At 40.7% G+C, this 24,892-nt stretch overlaps 1 protein-coding gene across 1 annotated transcript in view; it reads right to left on the reverse strand.

The window, feature by feature from the left end:
- Nucleotides 1-24,892, reverse strand: part of Sptlc2 (serine palmitoyltransferase long chain base subunit 2) — a 79,689-nt gene that overhangs the window by 46,391 nt on the left and 8,406 nt on the right. Inside the window, exons 2-4 of the mRNA XM_029540546.1 lie at nt 18,435-18,629; nt 4,505-4,659; nt 2,277-2,425 (exon numbers count right to left, since the gene is read on the reverse strand). Coding sequence (XP_029396406.1) covers nt 2,277-2,425; nt 4,505-4,659; nt 18,435-18,629 — 499 coding nt within the window. The remainder of the gene's footprint in view (nt 1-2,276; nt 2,426-4,504; nt 4,660-18,434; nt 18,630-24,892) is intronic.

Genomic DNA, 24,892 nt, shown 5'->3' on the forward strand with positions numbered 1-24,892 from the left:
GAATGTAACTGTAAAGCAGTCCTGAAAACAAGTATTTCAAACTAAAGGGGGGAGACAGGATGGTGTTACACCAGAGACGGGACGGTGTTACACCAGAGACGGGACGGTGATACACCAGAGACGGGACGGTGTTACACCAGAGACGGGACGGTGATACACCAGAGACAGGACAGTGATACACCAGAGACGGGACGGTGATACACCAGAGACGGGACGGTGATACACCAGAGACGGGATGGTGATATACCAGAGACGGGACGGTGATACACCAGAGACGGGACGGTGTTACACCAGAGATGGGATGGTGATATACCAGAGACAGGACGGTGATACACCAGAGAAAGAGTGAGGAGTACCCAGAGGACTACAGTAAAAAAACCAAAAATCCAGAAAAACAAAAACAAATAAACAACACACCTCTCAAAGCTCCTTCTCTTGAACTTGCCTAGGACGCTTAGATTTAAGATGGGTAACGACCCAAATGAGGCTGCTCCAGCACTAAGCTGGCATGGAATCCAAGAAACAAAACCTACCCAGTGTAACTACAAAGTATGCTCTAGATCACTGCAAAAGACCAGCTATTCTCAAACACTTAGAGGACTTTCAGATCAAAACTGTCCATATTACATGTAGCCATACACTTTAAGAACAATGCTACACAAAATGAATCGAGCCAAGCCAGACACGGTGCTGCACACCTTTGATACCAGCACTAAGAAGAGGGAGGCAGAGATGGGCAGATCTCTAAGTGTGAGGCCAGCCTGATCTACATAGTGAGTTCAAAGATAGCCAGGGCTACATGGTGAGACTGTCTAAAAAAAGGGGGGGGGAGAAACAACAAAAAGAAAGAAGGGAGGAAAGATGGATGGAAGGAAGAAAAGACAAAACAAATACACATCTAAAGATTCTTACAGAGCTAAGAAAGCAAACACTGGCCCTTCAATGTCTAGAAGAAGCAGAGTGGAGAACCAGTGAAAATTCAGAAGGGAAACCAACCAAATACATTTAACATATTCTATGTCTCTCGAGAATTGACTTTTAGTTGAAATTTGCAGCTGAGTATTTTCAAGGGAGAAGTATTTATGTGTCTTGGCCCACAGCAATGACATCCACTCTTGAAAGAGAGCTGGGGATAAAAATCGAAGCATAAACAACTACAGAAGCCTCCTAAGAAACTAAGAAAAGCAGTAATGATGTTCTGAAGATCTGTAGTATGCACACATAGTCTGAAATGCATGAATGAATAAAGCAGCCAATATGAAACAGTACATAATTTTTTTTATTTTTTAAATTATTTTCTTTATTTACATTTCAAATGCTATCCCGGAAGTTCCCTATACCCCCCCCGCCCCTCATAATTTTGTTTTTTACTTTCTCTAAGTATGTTGTGGGAGTTACTGTGGCAGATGGAATTTGACAGAATTCCTTTATTCTCTTTTTACTGAGAGGTGGGGAACTATGCCCACAGCCCCTGACCCTGGGCTGCCTTCGTGACTAGCTCTGACAAATACAAATGCAAAGCAGTACCTACTGTAGGAAAAGCCTGCCAGCCAGTAACACAATGATACTCTGGGACCACCAAGCAATAAAGAGGCCCAAAGCAGTGACTGGGAGAAGTGACAGAACTCCTGTCACTCTAGTCAAAAGGCAGCAGCTTCACGGGGCTTTAGCCACTGATTCACCGTTGCCTGCAGCAGTGTCAGGAACCTGCACTAAACCACCCAAATGTATTTGCAACCCGATCCCTAGGCTTGCCTACCCTAGTGAACTGTTGATTCAATTTTCTCAGTCTTAAATAGCAAAACAAGCTGCCTTATGATGTCAACACTTAGCAGTTCTCTACCAAAAAATAAGGGGGGAGTATCTTTACATAAGATTGTTAATTCTTCATATTTTATAGACTTTTAGCAAAAATTAGTATCTAGTCTGTTCCAAATGCCTTACATGAAATAGCAAATTTAACTATTTAATTCTTGAAATATATCTAAAGGATTATTATCAGCCCTAGTTTGCCAGTATAAAAACACATTAACTTTTAGGTAACAGTACCCATGTAATAAGTGGCACTTATAAGATTTACAAAAGTCAATTAAATCCCACAAAGAAACAAACACAAAACTTTGCTATGGACATTATGCACATGTAACAAATTGGAAACCATCTCAAAATATAAAGACAGTATCTGCTGGACCTGAGCAGGAGTACAAGGTCAAGTGCTTGTGTATTTATTACGCTAACACTGTACCCGCATTACTCACTCCTGAGCTCACACTTACCAATTTCCTGACGAGTGCTGCACACCCCTGCTCCATACTCCTTGAGAACTTCAGCAGCTGCTTCCTGACATGATCCAGTGTTCCTCGCAAATCCAAGATAGTTGTAGGAACCCATGTTTATTACACCTTTAATTATATTCCCTGTGTACCTGTGTTTCAATAGTATAAAACTTAATGATACAATCATGCCTAATACCCAAGTGTGATACACACTGATAACACAAAAGGGAGCATTATACACAGAAGTAAAGTGAACACCATCTGTAGAAAAGCAGCTCAAACTCACCAGTAACAAGGGAAAAGAGGGTACAACAAAATCCAATCTGTGTTGTGTACACAGTATGAAACTGCCAAAGAGTAAAAATTACTTTTAAAACACAAATATTAATTTCTTGACAGTGATAAAAATTTTTAGGTATGATAGCCAAAGTTGTCTTGGAAACAGTCTGACAACTATCATTTAATATTTTCTTCTGGAGGGCACTTTGGTACCTACTTAGTAACTGAATGATACGTATATGTTGACCTAGCAATTCTACCTGTGAGCATGTACACACGAGGATCCTTTGAGAGCCACTGACCAGGCCGGGAGACCAGTGATATTCCCTAAGATGGTAGCTCAGTCAGCTCGGACATCACGGTCCCGATGACCAATGGTTCCCCATCAGCCCGAGGCAGAGAAGTAAGTGCTGAAGGTTTGGGTGCCGTGGATGGCTGTGGACGGCACATCTGTACTGTAGAATATTATTTGCCGCCACAAATAATGAGCATGTAGTGAATACACACATAGGCAAGATGTTACAAGTATGTTAGCAAATAAAAAGAACAAAAAAAGATAATTTATAACATATGATCCCACATGTATGTATCAAAAACCTACCTGTAGTATAAGGATATACAACACACACATTCCCACAAAACACCTAAGGGACAACTTTAACAAAAGGAACACGACAAAAACAAAGTGAAAGATCAATAGGCACCTCTGCAGAGTGATGGCTTTGTGAACTAGGAGATTTGCACAAGGACCAAGAGTAGCTGTCTCTGGGAACAATCATGTATTTCCATTATTTTCTCTTAAAAAAAAAATTGTATAATATTCATGTAATCTAAATAGTAAATGTTAAGAATATAAACCATTTTAAAACTAGCATATTTATGAAAAGTACTCATTTTAAAAAAGAAAAAGCTCCATTTATTCCGAAGTCATTTATCTTAATTAAAATATCTAACAATCAATTCAGATAATACACTGGATTTCTCTTTCCAAAAATAGTATGAGGGAGAAGTTTCTTGTCCTGACGATCAAGAGATTTGTTTGTTTGTTTGTTTGTTTGTTTTTGTTTTTCAAGACAGGGTTTCTCTGTGTAGCCCTGGCTGTACTCGAACTCAGAAATCCACCTGCCTCTGCATCCCAAGTGCTGGGATTAAAGGCATTCGCCACCACTGCCCGACAATCAAGAAATTTTTGAACAGTTCACTCTTGGGCCTATAATTCCATGCCTGAGAAGGACGAGGTAAGGGAATTGCAAATTTGAGGCCAGCTTAGGCGATATGAGTCTGCCTAAAATTAAAAAATGTTCTCCAGGATATTGGATTTATAATCCAATTTAAAAAAGTCAAATGAGCATCAAGTGTGATGGTGCACACTTTTTTTTTTAAGATTTATTTATTTTACTTATATGAGCACACTGTAGCTGTCTTCAGACACATCAGAAGAGGGCATCTGATCCCATTACAGATGGTTGTGAGCCACTGCTTGGTTGCTAAGAATTGAACTTAGGACCTCTGGAAGAGCACTCAGTGTTCTTAATCACTGAATCATCTCTCCAGCCTAGTGATGCATACTTTTAATCACAGTCCTCGGGAGACAGAGATGGACAGATGACTGTGAGTTCAAGGCTAGCCTGGTCTACAGAGGGAGTTCTAGGACAGCCAGGGCTATACAGAGAAGCCCTGTCTCAAAAAAACAAAAGAGAATCAAATGAAAGAGAAAATGATTTTAAACACAGTGGGGCTCTCGGGTGTAGCTCACTGTACAGTGCTTGCCCAGCATATGTGAGGTTTTAAACTCCAGCACTCTCTCCAAAACATATTCCAGAAACAGTATTGAACAGTATTGCCCAGAAACCAATAATAGTGTTATCTTCAGCTGCTGTTTTTGCTTTGAGAAAATACTCAAAACAAATTCTTTTGTTGATAAGAAATAATTTCCAAACACAACTCACTTGAATGACCAGTTATAGTCATGAGATTTTCTCTCCATGATATCCACCTTGGCTCCAGGCACACTACAGATAGGTCGATTCCAGTTGTCTCTGATTCTCATGTAGAGGTTCCTTGTATAGAAGTTTTCAAAATCCTGATACAAGGACACAAAGTCCTGCCAACAAAATAGTGAAACAGTATAAATTTAACTGATATATTGAAAGACAAGTCTTACAATTTTTCTCTTCTAACCACAGGAGTACCTCAGAAAGATGTCAATCAATCATATTTAATTAACTGACATATCAAAGCAACACCTGGAGAGGTATATTAATTCTGTGGTAACTTTTTTTAATCAAGTAAAGATTGCTTAGCTCAGATGTTTGACCTATATTTTATGTTAAATAACTAAAACACATAAACATAGAACTAACAGACTTAACTTGAAGTTGGACTCAGAAATAAAATCCAGTCATATATAATTCTGTCACTTTGTAACAATCTGGAAAAAACTACCCTCCCACATGCCCTCAGGCAGAAAAACAATTATAATCCCAGTTGTAAAGAGGAATAATACTTCTAAAATTAGAGTTCTTATCCACTGCATATGCTCAAGGATCAGAATCAACACCAGCCCCCACACACCAAAAGATGATTAAAAATAAAACAAAACACTAAAATGTAGGTCAGAAAAGTCTCCCGCCTTAGATGTAAGGGCACTTGCACAGGACCCAGGTTTAGTTCCCAGAACACGTTCTCAGACGGCTGACAGCCACCTGTAACTCCAAGGTCTCTGCACTGACATGCATATTTTATATGTATACGTATGTATGTATGTATGTACATATATGCATGTATGTATGTATATATATATATATATATATATATATATATATATATATATATACACACACATAATTCAAAACAATATTTACAAATAAAAACAAAACAGTAATGATCATTTGTGGCAGGGAGATCTCTGCGTCTGAGGCCACCATGTTCTATATAGGTACAGGCCAGCCAGAGAGAGCTACACTGTGAGACCCTGTCTCAAAATAAAAAAGTACATTCTGAAGATAGACTCCCTGTCCCACAGATTTAGTCTCCCTTTCCTCTAAGACTGAACTAAAACTTTAATCTGTAAAAGGTTAAGTCACAGTAGAGCCAAAATGAATACACAGTACCACTCCCAGTGTCATATGAACCCTCCCTGGAACACACTTCATTGGTCCACATGAGATCTACTTCAACTCTCGGCACTCGAAGAGTGAGGCAAACAGAAAGTAGAAGCATGCTTTACTGTAACTGGCACAACACTGAACTTGTAGTCATGGTGCCTGAGCAAGTTGCCACAATACATTAAACTGTTAAATCCTGTCGGGCAGTGGTGGCACACGCCTTTAATCCCAGCACGAGGCAGAGGCAGAGGGCAGAGGGCAGAGGGCAGAGGGCAGAGGGCAGAGGGCAGAGGGCAGAGGGCAGAGGCAGAGGCAGAGGCAGAGGCAGGCGGATTTCTGAGTTCGAGGCCAGCCTGGTCTACAAATTGAGTTCCAGGACAGCCAGGGCTATACAGAGAAACCCTGTCTCGGAAAAAAACAAAACAAAACAAAACAAACAAACAAAAAAACCCTGTTAAATCCTGTTGACTAGGACTCTACAGTGCCTACAACATAAGCATCTCTGTAGATATCATCTCTTTAGACAGCTCAGCAGACCTGCAAAAGGTTCTTTGAATAGCAAGAACAGACTATTGTTCTCATAAAATTACATCCTACTATCTCTATCTATTCTCAAAGGTGGAAAAAAAAAGTAGTCTTCCACCCTCACTCTAACTATAAATCTTTGATTAAATTTCATTTTTATTATTAACGTGTATACATGCGTGTGCGTGTGTGTATGTGTGTGTGTGTGAGGAGAGAGAGAGAGAGAGAGAGAGAGAGAGAGAGAGAGAGAGAGAGAGAGAGAATTTATGGAGGCCAGAAGATAGCTTCTTGGAGGGGGTTCTCTCCAAACACCTTAATATAGATTCAGTGGATCCAACACAGGTCTCTAGGCCTCCAGGACAAGTGCCTTCCGCACTGAGCAATCTCACCAGCCCGGACAGATAAAGTATTTACCAGTATTTTCTGCACTATAGAAAGGGCAGATAGTAAAAGGAATTATTATGAGGAAGACGGTGGTGTGTCTTCTATCTGAAGAATCCTTTCTAACTCTGCCCAGTTATTTTAAAGTTTCACTAACAGTTTCTAAACACTGCACATTCATGTTCAAATAAGAACTTTAAATACTTTAAGGAACTGTTTTCTCACAGGCAAATTATTATTAACAACAAAAAATGTTTTAACTATATAAACATGGAATAAAACAAAATAACAAAAACAAAACAATCTTCCTGAGCCTAGTTCAGATAGCCAAAGCCAAGAGAGAAAGGACCCGTTGGGTAGAACATGGGAGAGCTTCACACTCAATCCTGAATTGAACATAGACAACTGGTGACATCTGTTATTCATGAAATCTCCCAGAGAACTTCATGGTCAAGTATCTCCTTACAGAGGCAAGAGAGCACAAGTCCTTGAGATGGGAGACACCAGCATACAGAAACTGAAGATACAGGGAGGGATGTTGGGTCCAATAGCAGTAGAACACAATGGCAGCCGAAGAACTCAGGCCAACTTTAGCTTCTCTTGGATCCTAAGTTCTATGGTGGCAGCTTCAGTGGTAGTTAGATCTGAAAACAGATCCAAGGGCAGTTTACCCCAAAAGAGAAATTGCTATTGAACACCTCAGTCCGGACAACCAGAGTATCCATTGTCTGAAGCATCTTGTACCTTTGATATCTAGGACTAAGGTAAGCAGACCGTCACACTGGCAATACCAGCTAAATCCCACATTCCACAGCAAGATACTTGTGGCACCAGCAGTTTCCTAATCTGGGGTATTTTCTTAGTTAGGCGAAGAGGCCCTGACACCCCTCTTCTAGAACTCTGCAGTGTTAGTTATAAATACTTGGTCCCCTCTTCACTACAGTGGTCTACTGTAATGTGAGCTAATTCCATTGCAACTTTCTACCAAATCAATACTCTGTAATTCTAGTTGAGAAATATTTAGTAAGTTGTTGGTACTTATAAGGAACAAAATTTACATAACTTACTATCAGCTATTGGGGTTAGTCTTGTGCACTATATACTCAGAAGCTGAGCTCTGTGCTCCAGTCCAGACTACAACCTGGTCTTAGGGCACTATGATCTATATACTGTAAAGAATGTTCCCCAAGCCGGGCAGTGGTGGTGCACGCCTTTAATCCCAGCACTTGGGAGGCAGAGGCAGGCAGATTTCTGAGTTCGAGGCCAGCCTATTCTACAGAGTGAGTTCCAGGACAACCAGGGCTACTCAGAGAAACCCTGTCTCAAAAAACAAAAAAACAAACAAACAAAAAAGTTCCCCAATAACCTCTGATTGGCTAATAAAAGGCTAGAGCCTGTGATTGAGTCATAGAGAAAGGAAGGTGAGACTTAAGGATAGGGAACAACCAGGGGAGAAGGAAAGAGAAAAGACAGAGAAAGTAGGAGATAAGGCCAGATGGATCATGAGCCTGTGGCCAAGAGAAATGCACCCCGAGGACAGGCTAATGGAGCAGAAGCAGCCTGGTGACACTCAAACAGCAAGTAACAAGGGGTGTATGGTTTTAAATACAGCTGAGACTAGCACAGAACCTCCGCAATCTAGGCTTACAGCTTGTAAATAAAATACTAGGTTTCTTGTCTTTTATAGGGGCAAGGCAGAATAATTCATTTGCAATCAGTCAACCACCAAGTAATGTGGCTGAAATGGACACCCTAGCAGCACTCCAAACTAGCCCCACTGGTAGTAAGCGAACCTTATTCCAAGAAAAATCTTCAGTGTCAGTTCTAGCGCAACAGTTTTTATTTACGTAAGAGTCTAGGTATGGTTTGGACCCAAGTGTCTCTGAAAGGCTGATAGCAGCCTGAGCACTATTGGGAGGTTGTGAACCTACAAGCGGGTACCATTTCACAGGAGGGTCCTGGGGAGATGACCTGGAAGGGCTGGTGAGAGCCTGGCCTCAGATCTACCTCTGTTTCCCTGCCATAAGATGAAAGCTTTGCTCCTCCATGGACTCCTCGTGGTACCTCACCACAGGGTCATGGGCAGCAGAGCTGAAATCTCTTCAATCATTGAACCTCCTCCAAAAACAGTTCTTCCTTTGAAGTCGCTTGTCTCAAGTTTTCTTTTAATCACAACAAAGGACATACTAGAGTACGAATTTCAATATATCAAAGGACAAAATTTCTCTCAAACTTGAGCATTTGAGGCAAATAACAATGCTTTGATGTGGGGATAACATGCCCAGAAATACATCCACATCAAGACAATTTAAGAGGTGTATCCTTGACTTTCTACAAAGTTCAGGGGATAAAAGAAGAATTCATAAATCTACTCCAGCAGTCAATTAAAGAACAAATTTGTACTGGAATCATGAAATGGCATTATGTTTATTTAAATCTCAGATAAGTAAAGAAAATAGAATGGAAAAGATAAAAATCTCTATAAAAGCAAGCAGAGGCAGGTAGATAGATAACTGAGTCTGAGACCAGCCTGGTCTATATAATGAGTTCCAGAGCGACAGGCAACAGGTGAGACCTTTTCTTTCTTTCTTTCTTTCTTCTTTTTTCTTTCTTTCTTTCTTTCTTTTTTTGTTTTTTGTTTTTTGAGACAGGGTTTCTCTGTGTAGCCCTGGCTGTCCTGGAACTCACTTTGTAGACCAGGCTGGCCTCGAACTCAGAGATCCACCTGCCTCTGCCTCCCGATTGCTGGGATTAAAGACGCGCGCCACCACGCCCGCCCAGCTGAGACCTTTTCTTTTAAAAACAAAACAAAACAAAACAAAACACCAGGCTGGGAGTGGTGGAACACATCTTTAACCCTAGTATTGAGAGGCAGAGGCAGGCAGATCTCTGAGAGTTCAAGCCCAGCCTGGTCTACAGATCAAGGCCAGGACAGCCAGGGCTCTGTTACACAGAGAAATCCTGCCCAAAAAGCCAAAAAGATTAAAAAGACCCCATGGGGCTCAGGGGTTAAGAGTGCTGGTTGCCTTTCCAGAGGACCTGGGATTGATTCCTACATTCTCTGGCAGTTGACAGCAGTTCCAAAGATTTCAATACCCTCTTCTGGTACCTGAGGGCACTGTAAACATATGATACACAGACAACATGCAGGCAAAAGATCCATACACGTAAAATAAATGAATCTTTATAAAAAATACAAAAATAAGAACATATAAAAACAATATTTTCAGAGAACAAAACAAATCACCCCTTACTATCATGCTGGTGAAAATGCAGAATAAAGGAGCAGAAGCTAGGGATCTGGTTCATCAACAATGTAAATATAAACAGCCCCTATGATCCAGCAGTCCCATTCTCTAATATCCCCAAAGAGTTGAAGATGCATATTCAAGCAATGCTTAACAAGAATACTCACAGCAGGACTGTTCCCAATAAACAAACAAACAAAAACAGTAACAAAATGTGGCAGCATCCACACAGTGGAACAGTAGCACAGTTTCAAAAGCCCTGAGCCAAAATGCTTGGAACCAGAAGTATGTCAAATCTTGGGAGTATTCTGGGGTTTGGGAATTATTTGCATAGACTTCCCTGGTTGAAATATTCTAGTTACAAATGTTCATATGCATTATCACATGCTATAATGCTAGATAAACCTTGAACTAAAGATGTCTAACACAGAACTAAAGGTGTCAAACACAGAAGGGTCATATCTTATTTATATGGCTCTTTTTTGGAATACCAAAGTTTTTTGGTTTAAAAAAAAAAAAAAGCAGAGTAGAGGCTGCCAGGTGACTCACAACCTCTATTAGCTCTAGCTCCACCCTCTTCTGACCTCTGCAGACTTCTGCACACATGGACACACACTCTCAAAACAGATACATACATACAAATGTGAACAAAACAAAATAAAATCTACTTAAACATATATTCTACAATAATTAAGATCAGTTGTAAAAGCCATTTAAAAAAAAGACAGAAACCTAATAGAAGAAGATAAAGACACAGACAGGAAGTTCCCGAAACTGGAACTTGCAGTGGTCAGCAGACACACATCAGGCAGCACCTAGCCTGCACACAGACTTCTGGTATGTTGTCAAGGTGCTGATCTCATGTCATGGCTGTCCTTGCGTTTAAGAGTCATCATACTTGGCACTCATTGTCCCGTAGCATTCCCATATTAGCACTACTCGTATTTATTTGTATTTATTATAAATAATCAACAAAAAGTTTAAAAAATAATGGAAAGAATGCTGCAGTTAAGTAAATTCCAAACTTGGTGTGATGGTTTGAGTATATTTGGCCCAAGAGTGGTAGAATTAGGGGTGTGTCACTGTGAGGTGGGCTTTGAGACCCTTCTCCTAGCTGCTTTAACAGTCTTCTGTTTGCCTTCAGAACAAGATGTAGAATCCAGCTCCTCCAGCACCATGCCTGCCTGGACACTGCTGTGCTTCCTGCCATGATGATAATGGACTAAACCTCAGAACCTGTATGTAAGGCAGCCCCAATCAAATGTTGTCCTTAATAAACAATTGCCTCAATCATGGTGTCCGTTCACAGCAATGAAACCCTCACTCAGACATTTGCTATATAAAAGGGAAAGTATATTCTCTGGCATGGGTTCATTTTGAGTATTTTCACTCTATTTATTTATTTATTTATTTATTTATTTGGTTTTTCNAGACAGGGTTTCTTTGTTTAGCCCTGGCTGTCCTGGAACTCACTTTGTAGACCAGGCTGGCCTTGAACTCAAAAATCTGCCTGCCTCTGCCTCCTGAGTGCTGGGACTAAAGGCGTGCGCCACCACGCCCGGCTTAATTTTGAGTATTTCAAGTGACAGTTTATTAAGGTACCTAACACTAGATGGAAAGAAACCTAAACGTTTTTACTTAGCCTACCATCTAAATTTGAGAAAATCTACTTTGCCAGGCATAGTGGCATTCAATCTTAGTTCTTGGGAGGCAAAGCCACACAGATCTCTGAGTCCAAGGCCAGCATGTTCTGAGTTCCAGGACAACCAGGGGTAGGAAATCTACTTTGTCTGAAGACTAAAACATCTACCCTTTTGGAAATAGACCAAAGATCTTCTGAACTCTAATATACTTCATACAGAAGGCCACACATGAAATAGCAAATATGTTGATGCTTGCCAGTACCTGGCTCTGCTGAAAGATTTCCCAATGCTTAACAAGAACTAGTACATTCCAAATACAGATTACTGCAAAGATTCTGTATCAACTTTTACTTGAGTAATATTTTGTCTACTAGAGAAGAAAATGCCATTAAGGCAGAACTAAAAATAGCAGAAATGGGGCTGGAGAGATGGTTCAACAGTTAAGTATACTGCTCTTGCAGAGAACCCAAACTCACTCATAGAGAAACTGGCCTGATATCAGCATAGAGAAGGGGTTGAAAGTACTCATCTAAAGATGAACTCAGGCCACACCCACATTCAGAAGGTCAGCAGATGGAGAGGACCAAAGCAGAAAACAAACAAACAAACCTAAAAACACAGAAGAAAACCCCCCAAAATAGAATGTTCTAGAAGTCAGGACAGGGTGACCAGCTGGATATGCAGCTGAAAAATATTAAATAGTAAAACTGAAAAAGGTCTATCATATCCTGCAATACAAGTTATTGGTTAACTCTGAGGAAAGAAATTATTTTTGTAGTTGTGATAACTTCAAAAACTTGACTGGATTAGACTGAAAAAGTGGAGAGCAAATACTGGAAATAGATGTCAGGGAATTTATTCTAAAGGAAAGAATGGAAACAGATTAAGAGAAAACAGAATCACAGGAAAGCGTTTGCACTATAGGGGAAGTATTCCAGGGCTGCTTACACCAACAGCCCCAGAACTTAGGGTGGGGATACAGGAAGTGAATGAAAGTGGAGGATAAGGACTTTAAGACCAACTGAACTATTCAAAGACATCTCCAAAGAGAGAAGGATACCCTGTAGGAAGTGAAGGGGTACAGCAGAGTACCTGTTACTGGAAGCAAGCCCTGCAAACAAGAGGAAAGAACCAGCCAGCAATCAATCACTTGCCCCCTCAAACAAGCCAGCCCTCTGGATGACTGTTTTCAAGTGGCCTTCACCGCATTTTCGCACTCTGAAAGCTTTTTTTATAGCGAAAGTGTCATGGCATTTCAAAGTGCTTTAGAGGCAGGCATGGTGGTGCCAAGCATTGGGAGGGAGGTTAGGGCAGCAAGCAAGCTCAAGGTCAGTCTGGATACAGCAATATTCCAAAACAGGTTACATAATGAAATCCGGTCTCAAAACACCTTATCATTTTGACATCACCAGGGTACTAAATCTAAGGCAGTGATTCTCAAGGTTCCTACTGCTTTGACCTTTCCATGCGGTTTCTTAGGTTGTGGTGGCTCCCAACCAGTTATGTTGTTGCTACTTCATAACTGCAAGTTTGCTACTGTTATGAATCCAGATGTATATATCTGAAATGCAACCTCCATAGGGGTCACCATTCACCGGTTGAGAACCCCAGATCCAGGAGTAACTCAGGTCATCAACCAGGAACCAGTTATTTGCACTTTTACAATCACAGTTAATAGTAAAATGCAGATCCAAATTGTTCTATGCAAAGAAAAATCTCAATTAAAAGGTTGAAGCCTAAAGATCCAAACATGAAAACTTTGTGGGTTTGGGCTGGTGAGATGGCTCAGCAGGTAAGAGCACCCGACTGCTCTTCCAAAGGTCCTGAGTTCAAATCCCAGCAACCACATGGTGGCTCACAACCATCTGTAACAAGATCTGGCACCCTCTTCTGGAGTGTCTGAAGACAGTTACAGTGTACTTACATATAATAAATAAATCTTTAAAAAAAAAAAAAGAAAAAATTAATTAAAAAAAAAAAGAAAACTTTGTGGGTGGAAGAGACAGGGAGAAACTACCATACAGCTGCTCCAAGTAAGGTCCAAGAGCAGATGCTGCACACCAACCCGGCACCACAGCACATGGATGGGTAAGATGCTGTCTTCCCTGCATAACTTTCCCCTCCCTTTGATTTTCCCTTGTTTCTTTTTTGAGATTATAGTTGCATCACTCCCCCCTCCCTCTCCTCCCTCCAAACCTTTCCATGCTATCTTTCAAAGTCATGGCCCCTTTATTATGTGTCAAAATACGTCTTTCAACTAATACAAAGTACAAGAGTCTTGTAAACTCCTTTATTAGCATCATATAGTTCAGCTATTGCCTAAAGCAGTCCATTTCACTTCCTGTGTGGAAGAGTAACAGCCTGTGCTCTCTCACTTTCTCTCAGGGAACAGTTTTGAGACATGGCTTCTCTATAACCCTGACTGCCTGGAACTAGCTCTATAGACCAGGTTAGCCTCAAACTCACACCTATCGGCCTCTGCCTAGGATGGCAGATGTGCCTGCCTATGTGCTGGGATTAAAAGGCATACAACCATCACACTGTCGCCTGGGTTTTTTGAAATGCAATGAGGAGACACTTGGGTTGAAGCTATGGATGCAGCTACCTCAGTCAAAAGGGAAACTGGCAGCATGGTACCTGTACTGCATGGTCCCAGCAGACACTTTCCACCTGCTAAGTCCACCTGCTGTCTTCACCAGAGCTTGCCCAGGAAGAAATAAACATCACCTGTCCTTAAAACAAAGCACGGTCTCCCTCAAAAAGCAGGATTTTTATAAGAGAATGGAAAAGCCCAAGTGTTTAAACTGCTGTTTTCAACAGAAAAGAATCCCACTGAAATGAATTTGATTACTTTAGAACAATCTTTTCACCAACTGTAGAAAAACATGTCATCTCCACTGACTCCCCAATTATTTCCTCTTACTAATTCCTTTAAGCTAACCTTATGATACACAGAAACTTTCATTCTGCATTTTAAAATAATCTAAGCATTATTTACTTCTGTGAATGTACAAAGGTAAGCTTTATGTATATATGTTTACTCAACAAAATTAGAAACTACTTCAGAATAAAATCTCTGTCCTAGGTTTTTTTCACATAAAATTAAGTATATACCAGTAGCACCCAATAGTTAAACTATAAACTGCCCTCCAGAAATACCAAACAAGATCCAAAGATGACCCAATACAGTGTCATCACTGCATTAGCATGTCAGCTATCCCACACGGAGAACCAGCTGCACAAGCACATGCTCCTCCTCCTGCTCAAGAACTGCCCATGTCTCCTCACTGGCTTCTCATTTCTCATTCAAAACGTATATATTCAAAGCTTATGTTTCTTACTTTAGGTCATCCCATGCCATTACCTACACTATAAATAAAACTTTCACTACTGTTACTCACAACCACCTAGGATTTGGTCCAATAGGAAGTGAACACACAAATGAGCCACTGTACAGCCCAAGCAGCAGCTGAAAATCTGTGACTGAGGGTGAACAAAGCCAGCGCTCTGTGGATTCACTCTGGCTAGATGCACCCAGCTAGAACAGAAGGAGAATCAAATACGTGTTCAGGGTTCCAATCATGAAGATTGGCTTGTCTACTGGATTACGTTATGAATGTAGAGCTTTACTTGTGTTGCTTTTGTGTGTTACTTTTTTAAAAACAAAAACCTCATTTAAAAATTGTTTTTCGGGCTGGAGAGATGGCTCAGTGGTTAAGAGCACCGACTGCTCTTCCAGAGGTCCCGAGTTCAAATCCCAGCAACCACATGATGGCTCACAACCATCTGTAATGACATCTGATGCCCTCTTCTGGAGTGTCTGAAGACAGCTACAGTGTACTGACATATAATAAATAAATAAATCTTTTAAAAAATTGTTTTTCATTCTAAGATTTATTTATTTACATTTTATGTGTATGGTGTTTTGCCTGCATGTGTCTGTATACTACATGATCATATATATGAATTGCCTATGGAGGCGAGAGGAAGATATTGGATTCCCTAGAACTGGAGTAATAGATGGTTGTGAATAACTGTACAGGTGCTGGGATTCAAGCCGAGGATCTCTGGAACTTTGTGTGAACCAAGCTAGCTTTTAAGTCATAGATCTGCCTGTCTTTACCTCTCCAAGTCCTGGGACTAAAGGGCTGTACCACCACATCTGGCATGAAAAACACATTCTTAATGAAATCATCTTGTGGTAAGCATTTCAGATAATTTGTAGGAAGACTAACTTGTGAAGCTGGGCTGAAAACAGGTACAAAATGGTTGAGATGAAAGAGAAGGATACCTGACTCTGAGTTTTCAGGTATCAAAAAATTTCTTTTCTTCTTTAAACTTTTAGTTTATGTGTATAGGTGTTCTATCTGCATGTATGTGTACCCGAGTGTGCCTAGTACCCTTGAAGCTCAGAAATGGTCTGCCTTTAATCCAGCACTGGCAGATCTCTATGAATTTGAGGACAGCCTGATCTTCAGAGTTCCAAGACAGTCAGGGCTATGTAGACCTATCTCAAAAAGCAAACAAACTGGGCTAGAGAGATGTCTCAGAGGTTAAGAGCACTGGCTGATCCTCCAGAGGTCCTGAGTTCAATTCCCAGCAATCAATAATCATCTACAATGAGATCTGATACTCTCTTCTATCCTGCAGGCAGATATAAAAGTAGAGTTTTCAAATACATAAATAAATAAATCTTAAAAAAAAATAAACATACAAACAAAACACATGGCTATGTTGGGTTTGAATCCCTGGGCCTGGAGTTCCAGATGCAGAGGGTTGTGAGCTGTCATTGTGGATGCTGGGACTTAAACTAGGGTCCTCTGGAAGAGCAGCTGAGACATATCTGAAGCCCCAAGGGATATGAATTTTCTTTCAATCCATATATGCGTGTGCATGTGCGTGCGTGTGTGTGTGTGTGTGTGTGTGTGTGTGTGTGTGCGTGTGTGTGTGAACGAATGAATGAATGAATGGTTCCATGTGTGTGTGTGTGTGTGTGTGTGTGTGTGTGTGCGTGTGTGTGAACGAATGAATGAATGAATGGTTCCATGTTCCTAATAACTGACAAGGTCCTTTATTCTTCCACAAGGTTGTCCAGGCTGAATTCCTGATTTCATGAAATCCTTCTGCCTCAACCTCCCAAATATCTTACTTTCAACACACCAGCCACCAGGCCTGCCCTTTCCCTATTTATTTTGTTTCTAAGGCAGTATCACTCAATAGTCCAGTTTATTCTGAAACTCACAATGTAGCCAAGGATGTCTTTGAACTCACAGTAATCCTCCTGTCTCAACCTACTAAGATCTGGCATTACAGACGTGAGCCACCATGCCTATCTTTTCTGCTTTTTCTCAGTGTACTCTCTCTTTACTGGCTCCTCTCAGATGATACTACTACCCATATATCTGACTCTCTCTCTCTCACACAAGGATGAGACCAATGTAAATAACTAGTTGGGAGGAGGGGCAATGGAAATAACTCAGTCAGCCACTAATAGTGGATGTCCACTAATAGTGGATTAGTATAGCACACTAATACTGTGCTCCAATGGATGTCCCATGCAGCATATACAGGCAGAAATAATGGGATGTAGTGGAATATTTAAGAAGAGGAGGAGGAGGAGGGAGAGGAGGGGGAGAAAAAGAAAATGGACATGAAGTTGGCAGGGGTCTAAGGAGAATGAATGGAAGGGGAGAAACAGGGATGGGTAGGTGGATATGACCATAACACACTGTATGAAATTCTCAAAGAAAAACTTTTAAAGTTTTTTCAAGCCTGGGTGTTTATTAGGAATAGTTTAACACATGTGCATCATAGAAAGCTGTAAAGGAATACAGGTATATTATGAGAAGAGTGACCTGAAGTGAATCTGGTCTTCCTCTTTGGAGACAGCCCCTACCTCTCTTTTTACCATTACTAGGACAAGAGCCTTTGCTGCTGTGAACAGGCTGGCCTCACCACACTCAGCTTGGGGACATGTTTGGGGAGAGGTGCTGATCTGTGGACTAGGTAACTATATCCAATGTGTCTAAGAGAATTCAGTCTCCACAGATCACAATAAACACAGTGCAGATATCCAGAAGGGAGAATGAACAGATTTCACATTTATTCTGCACCATATAAGCTATAACATCATGGAACTTTAGACACACTGCTGGTGATTATTAGCTTTCTTTTTTTTTTTTTTTTTTTAAAGATGTATTTATTATATGTTAAGTACACTGTAGCTGTCTTCAGATACACCAGAAGAGGGCGTCAGATCTCATTACAGATGGTTGTGAGCCACCATGTGGTTGCTGGGCTTGAACTCAGGACCTTCGGAAGAACAGTCAGTGCTCTTAACCTCTGAGCCATCTCTCCAACCCGATTATTAGCTTTCTTATCAGTGAAATAATGTTACTGTTGTCTTTGATACTAGAACTAGGGAAGAGGCAGATGAATCTCTGAGTTCGATGCCAGCTTGGTCCTGAGAGTGAGTTCTAGGGCAGCCAGGGCTACACAGAAAAATATTGTCTCAAAAACCAACCAACCAAACAAACAAACAAAAACAAAACAAAACAAAACAAAAGTTCAATGCTTTGCTCTGCTAGTGTTTTAGATATTTGGAGCACACAGTTGTGAGCCTCCAAGTAGATGCTGGGAACAGAACTGATGTCCCCTGGAAGGACAGTGCTTTATCAGCCACTGAGTCATCTCTCTAGCTTCAACTGCTTTGCTCTTTCTAGGCCTTCTACCTTGTTCAGCTTTTCTTGTGGAATATTTTTATAGAGTTTTTGTCACAGTTGTATCTGCTCTGTTTTAGAGACAAAGTCTTACTATGTAGCACAGATTGGCCTCAAACTCACAGCAATCCTCCTGCCTCAAAATTTAACTCCATGTGCCCCAATTTCTACTGGGGGGTGGGAGGGACTGTGTGACGATGACAACATTTCCATTAGCACGGTCTATTTGCAGAATCAAAGATTCCCTGACAATTACCTTTTGTTCTTCTCTTTCTGTTGCATGGTGGCACTTTTCAATTCTCCAATGCCTCAAGAAATCTCGAAGATATCCAAAGAGGGTGAGTACGCCATAGCCCACATATGTGAGCACAGCAACCAGCATGGGTGTTTCTTCAAACGCTTCATTAAACGGTCTTTTGTACAGTCCTCCGTTTTCTGTAACATGATGAATCTAAGAGAGCAAATAAAATTGTTTGTTGCAATCAAAGACCGATGAAACACTAAGGTCATGCTTATTTTTGAGAGTAATGATTTAAAAGTCATTTATATACAGTAAAGGGGTAAAGAGGCGATAAAAAAGAGTCAACAATATCTAACACTGATTTTTATCATAATTTAATTTCCTGAAACAGATTCTAAACGCACTATAACTTCAGGGAACATGCTTTCCTCTATCCTAATAAAGTAAAAATATATAAAGAAAAAGCCTAGTCTAAAAAATACTGTATTATCTTAGCAACAAAGTGATGACATGTTCAAAAGTACATTCAGTTTTATAACATAAATGTGTGTGAATGTTTTACTACAAGCCATTCCTAAAACTACTCAGCTATAAATCACTCAAATGACTTCTCAGTACTAGGCTGCAGCAGGCTTTATTGCCTTTCCTCGGTGACAATACACTTATAACAGTAAAAGAAGGGCTGTGGAGAGAAGTCAGCAACTCAAGGCTTTTGCTGCCAACCAAGGCTGACATCTTGAGTTCAACCCCTAGAACCCACGTGATGGATTCCCTCATACACTGTCTTTTGTCTCTCACAAAGTGTCCTCTGACTTCCACACAAGCACACAGGTCCCCACACATGCACACATACCCATAAACAATACATGTAATATAGCCAGGTGAGAAAGGGTCCTTTAAAGGAGGGCTGGGAGGAGGAAGAGAGAAAGGGGTAGAGTCTTACCAACCAAAGTAAGAATTGTGAAAAAGCCTTACAGAAACCCAGTACTTTGTAAGATAACCTTTAAAAAAAAAAAAAAAGAACATAAAAAAATTTAGGGAGTTTCAATGAAGTCGACCTGCATGGGTAGACAAGGCTTCCCTGAGAAGACCTCTAAACATTATGTATAGACACGCATTAAATAAAAATAATTTTTTTTAAAAAGACTAAATTAGTCGGGCAGTGGTGGTGCCAGCCTTTAATCCCAGCACTAAAGAAGCAGAGGCAGGCGGATCTCTTTGAGTTTGAGGCCAGCCTGGTCAACAGAGCTAATTCTAGGACAGCCAGGGAAACAGAAATTCTTTCAAAACAAACAAACAAACAAACAAACAAGATCAACCAGCAGCCATCATGCACTGATTCTGTATCTATTTTGATCTAAGTATATATTCTCAAACTTTTAAAGACTATCCCTGTCCCTTTACTTTACCATTTAAGATATGTTCGCTGTTTGTATATGGAGACGGGCTGCATCGTGTCATACAGGATAGCCTAAAACTTGTACATTTTCTGCTTCGCTTTCCAGGGCTGGGATTACAGGTATGTGCCATTGTGCCTGGCAGCACTTGGGTTTTAATATACAGACACAACGATATTTTACTTTTGACTCAATGATTAAAACATTTTACTTTTACCAGGCAGTGGTGGCGCACCCCTTTAATCCCAGCCTTTGGGAGGCAGAGGCAGGTGGATCTCTGTGAGTTTCAGGCCANNCTGGTCTACAGAGTGAGTTCCAAGACAGCCAGGGATAAGTAGGGAAGCCCTGTCTCAGAAAAAAAAACAAAACATAACTTTTTGATTAATTTTAGTGAAAATCTAATTTTACAGAAGAGAAGAACCCAAGAGGAAAAGACTTAGAACATGAGGCTACAGTTAGGACAATCAACAGAAATTACTAGGAATATACTGTCCCAAAAGCATCATACAGGAGTCCTATCACATGGATTACACTAGCGAAGTCTCACAAGAAATCAAAAAGGCCCCCTCTTGCTCTGCTAGGCATTCCTGATTAAAAGTATAGTGTAAATACAAACAACAAGATTTTATGTATCTAGGAGCTGGGAGGCAGCTGTCAGTAAAGCACTTGCCATATAAAGCATGGGCTTGCCAAAGACCTCAGCACCTAGTTAACAAGCTAGTAATCTTAGTGCTAGCAAGGCAAAGATTATTGAGATCAAGCTCTCTGTAAACAAAATCGTACTGTCCATTGTAAATCTGGATGTACCAGCAGTCAGTCATTCTAACTTAAGAGCTTTATTGTCAACAAAGTAAATATTAGCATATTAGTGTGTTGGGGTTGTTCTGGTGCTGCTATGTAATCAAATGGCCCCCAAGATCTGGTGCCCCTCCCCACCAACGAGGAGTTCCTCACATACCAAAAATGATGCTATGTAAACGTGTTCCCCAAGTTTTGGTCAATAAAAGGCTAAAACCTGTGAATGGGCAGAAGATAGAGGTAGACAGGTTTTTTAGTTACCTGGGTGGAAGTCACAGGTAGAAGGCATAGAGGAAGAAAGAACAAGGAGGAAAGGGGAGGGGAGGGGAGGGGAAGAGAATTAGGCTGCTGGGGGAGCTCTGCTAGTTGGTGTTTGACATTCCGGATCATGATCTTCTGTCCTCTGTGTGTGCTAGGCAAGGGATTGTCCTGCACCTAAGGCAGGAAGACGGTGGCCTCAAAGAAGATGAAAAAAGCCTCTAGAGTTGATCAACTCTAAGCTCTAGTTTGTTATGAAAAGTGGAAAGTACATGCTAGGGTATAAACAGACGCTGAAGATGATCAGACAAGGCAAAGTAAAATTTGTTATCCTTGCCAACAACTGCCCAGCTTTGAGGAAATCTGAAACAGAATACTTTGCCTCATTGGCTAAAACTGGTGTCCATCACTATAGTAGCAATAATGTTTAACTGGGCACAGTGTGTGGAAAATACTAGAGTATGCACACTGACAATCATTGACCCAGGTGATTCTGATATTATCAGAAGCATGCCAAACGGACCAGTAAGAAGTAAACGAAGAAAGTGCCTTTAATAAAACTTTGCCAGAAGAGATTCAGTACCTTGCACCTGGCCTGGGCAGTGGTCCTGGTTTTAAAGAACAGAAATGTGTAGGGATCCCTTTCACTGCAGAAGGCATAACAGTTTGTAGATTGCTGAAGAGTAATGAGTGGTTTATATTGGACATCAGGTTTATTTATCTTACTTTGTCATGTTGCAGATGTGTATGTAGAGGTTAAAAGATACCAGGTGATATTCCTCAGGCACCTTTTCCTTTATTATGTTATTGTATAATAGTTATCATCATTATCATTATTTGAGATAAGATCTCATGCATCCCTGGTTATCTAGAACTCACTATGTAAACTAGGTTGTCCTCAAACTCAGAGATTCAACTGCCTGTCTTTTTGAAGGCTGGGATGAAAAGTTCGTACCACCATGCTTTGCCTTCACCTTTTTTTGAGAGAGAGGGACTCTCACTGCCCTGAAGCTTGCTGAATAGATTAGGCTGGCTGGCCAGTGAACCCCAGGAATCCACCTGTCTATTTCGTCCTAGCACTGAGATTAAAAGCACAAGCTACATTGCCTGGCTTTTTGTGTGAATGCTGGGAATGGAACTGAAGTTCTCCCCGGCAAACGGACATAAAGATTTAATACAAAGCATCCACTAGATGGTCAGACTCTGACCTCCTAGCATGCATCTGCTGTGAACTCAATTGCTTGATGAAAGCACATGAGCTTGTGTTCATATCAGAAATGTATGCCTGATTTCCAACAGGTTTTTTTATTTTATTTATTTATTTATTTATTTATTTATTAAAGATTTATTTATTTATTATATGTAAGTACACTGTAGCTGTCTTCAGACACTCCAGAAGAGGGAGTCAGATCTCGTTAAGGATGGTTGTGAGCCACCATGTGGTTGCTGGGATTTGAACTCTGCACCTTTGGAAGAGCAGTTGGGTACTCTTACCTGCTGAGCCATCTCACCAGCCCTTTATTTATTTATTTTTTGAGTCATTATATGGTTAAGTCTGCATCCTTTCACAGGATATCTGAAAACTTATTCACAGCCAGGAGTCAGTCCTTCTAAGTCATTTTACAGTGTAGTTAAATCTTGTTTGTTTATTTCTTTGCTTTTTCCTGAGACCAAAGATACCAAAGACAGAATTCCATACTTAAAGTTTTTTCTTTTACTGTAAAAGGGCAGCTGGCAAAATTTAATAATGTTGTAGACTAGTACTGCATCGGTTCCCTGACTTGCTACTATGTAAGACAGTGTCCTTGTGTTTCTTTTTAGCTTTTTTGCTTGGTTAGCTGTTTGAGGCAGGGCCCCTCTAAGTACCTTTGACTGTCCTAGAACTTATTATGCAGGCCAGACTAGCCTTCAACTCAAGGTCTTCCTGCCTCTGCCACTCAGATGTCGGGATTAAAAGTGTGTGTACCACCACTGCCTGACTAAAGTATTCCCTTCACCTTTAGCACATGATTCTACGCATCTGAATTCCACAGGACCTGTGAAATACATGATAGCCCTTCTCTCTTCTGTCCCTCTTCATCTTCCCAGACAGTGAGTCTGTTTTCTGTTTTAGTAGTCTCTTGGGCTTAGCTCTGTAGTTTTAATTCACTGCTTCTTGACCTCCAGCAGTGGATATTATTTGAGGAAGAATTTCATTCTTGGAAGAAAATTTCTTTCTCTCTTTTCTCTTTTTCTTTCTTTCTTCCTTTTTTTTTTTTTTGAAAGACAATGGAAAAAAGTTCAATGTGACTCAAACAAAGATCTCAGGAGCTAAGAGGAAGAAATGTTGCCATAGAACTACATTTGGATGCCATGATGTTGATTTGAGATTTTCCTTTGTAAAGACAGTGAAGCTTTTGAGCAAGCGAGTGTTGTTGACCATATTTATTTGTTTGGGCATGATTACTGGTCTGTGGGGGAGAGCCCTTGTGATGTAGAGACCAGATGGCAAGAAAGATGTTGCAATATTCTTTGAGGGGGGGAGACTGTAAGTTGTTTTGTTTTTTAATAATTGATGAGTAGGCTATGCTAGTCTCTTATAGCAGATTATTATGTAAAACAAGCTAATCTATTGTTGAGGTGTATGAATTTTAACATCTGTGTGTTTGCATCATCCTATAGCTGTCAAGATATGCAATATTTTCACACACACACCCTAACATTACCTGATGCCAAGTGGGTGTAGTGGCACAGGCCTGTAACCCTAGCTAGCACTTGGGATGTAGAGTCAGAAGGAAGAGGAGTTCTGGGTAATCTGGCTAAGTAGTGACTTCCAGACCTTCTTGGGTTGCAGGAGACCCTGTCTCAAAAAGACAAAAACAAAACATACTTCCTGGTGCCAAACAAGAAGGTCTGGAACTACCTCTGGGTGGAAGCCAGAAAGAAAGGTGGAGTTAAAGATGACTGCAAACTTGGGAGACTGGGTAAACTGGATGCTGATACTAATACCCAAAAGAGGTAATAACTAATACATAGATGAAGATTCCCCAGAGGCTGTCAGACTCAGGTATGTACAGCCTGTGCCCTAGGATAGTTATAGCTATGAATGGAGCCCAACACACACACACACACACACACACACACACACACACACACACAATTTGCTTAAAATATTCAGGTTTATTTTTGTTTTGTTGCAAGGTTGGTTTGTCTGTGAGACAGGATCTCACTATGCGGCCCTGGTTGATCTGGAACTCACAGAGGTCTGCTTGCCTTTCAATGTGCGTCACATTGTCTAAGGGTCATGATCTTTGGTTTTTAAATATGACTTTGTAGATAACAGTGTTAGGTTGCAGTTTCAAAAGGTTGGAGATGTTGGAGGGTAGTCAGATAGCCTGAGTTATGGTAGACATAGGCAGCTTTTAGTTGTTTTCGTCCAAATAGTGAATAGAGTCAGTGGTAAAATTTAAGTGAAGTCAGTAGTATGTATTGACTAGAAAAAAAAGAGACAAGAATCAGACTGGCTGGGGCTGGAGAGATAGTTCAGCAGTTAAGAGCAATGACTGCTCTTCCAAAGTTCCTGAATTCAAATCCCAGCAACCACAAGTTAGCTCACAACCATCTGTAATGACATCTGACACCCTCTTTTGGAGTGTCTGAAGACAGCTACAGTGTACTTACATATAGTAATAAATAAATAAATCTAAGGAAGGAAGGAAGGAAGGAAGGAAGGAAGGAAGGAAGGAAGGAAAGAAAGAAAGGAAAGGAAGAAAAGAAAAGGAAAAAGAAAAGGAAAAGGAAAAAGAAAAGGAAAAGGAAAAGCAAAAGGAAAAGGAAAAGGAAAAGGAAAAGGAAAAGGAAAAGAAGGGGCTGATGAGATGGCTCAGCGGGTAAGAGCACCCAACTGCTCTTCCAAAGGTACGAAGTTCAAATCCCAGCAACCACATGGTGGCTCACAACCATCCTTAATGAGATCTGACTCCCTCTTCTGGGGCGTTTGAGGGCAGCTACGGTGTACTTACATATAATAAATAAATAAAT

The sequence above is a fragment of the Mus pahari genome, chromosome 7 (genome assembly GCF_900095145.1).
Source record: "Mus pahari chromosome 7, PAHARI_EIJ_v1.1, whole genome shotgun sequence".
Taxonomy (NCBI): domain Eukaryota; kingdom Metazoa; phylum Chordata; class Mammalia; order Rodentia; family Muridae; genus Mus; species Mus pahari.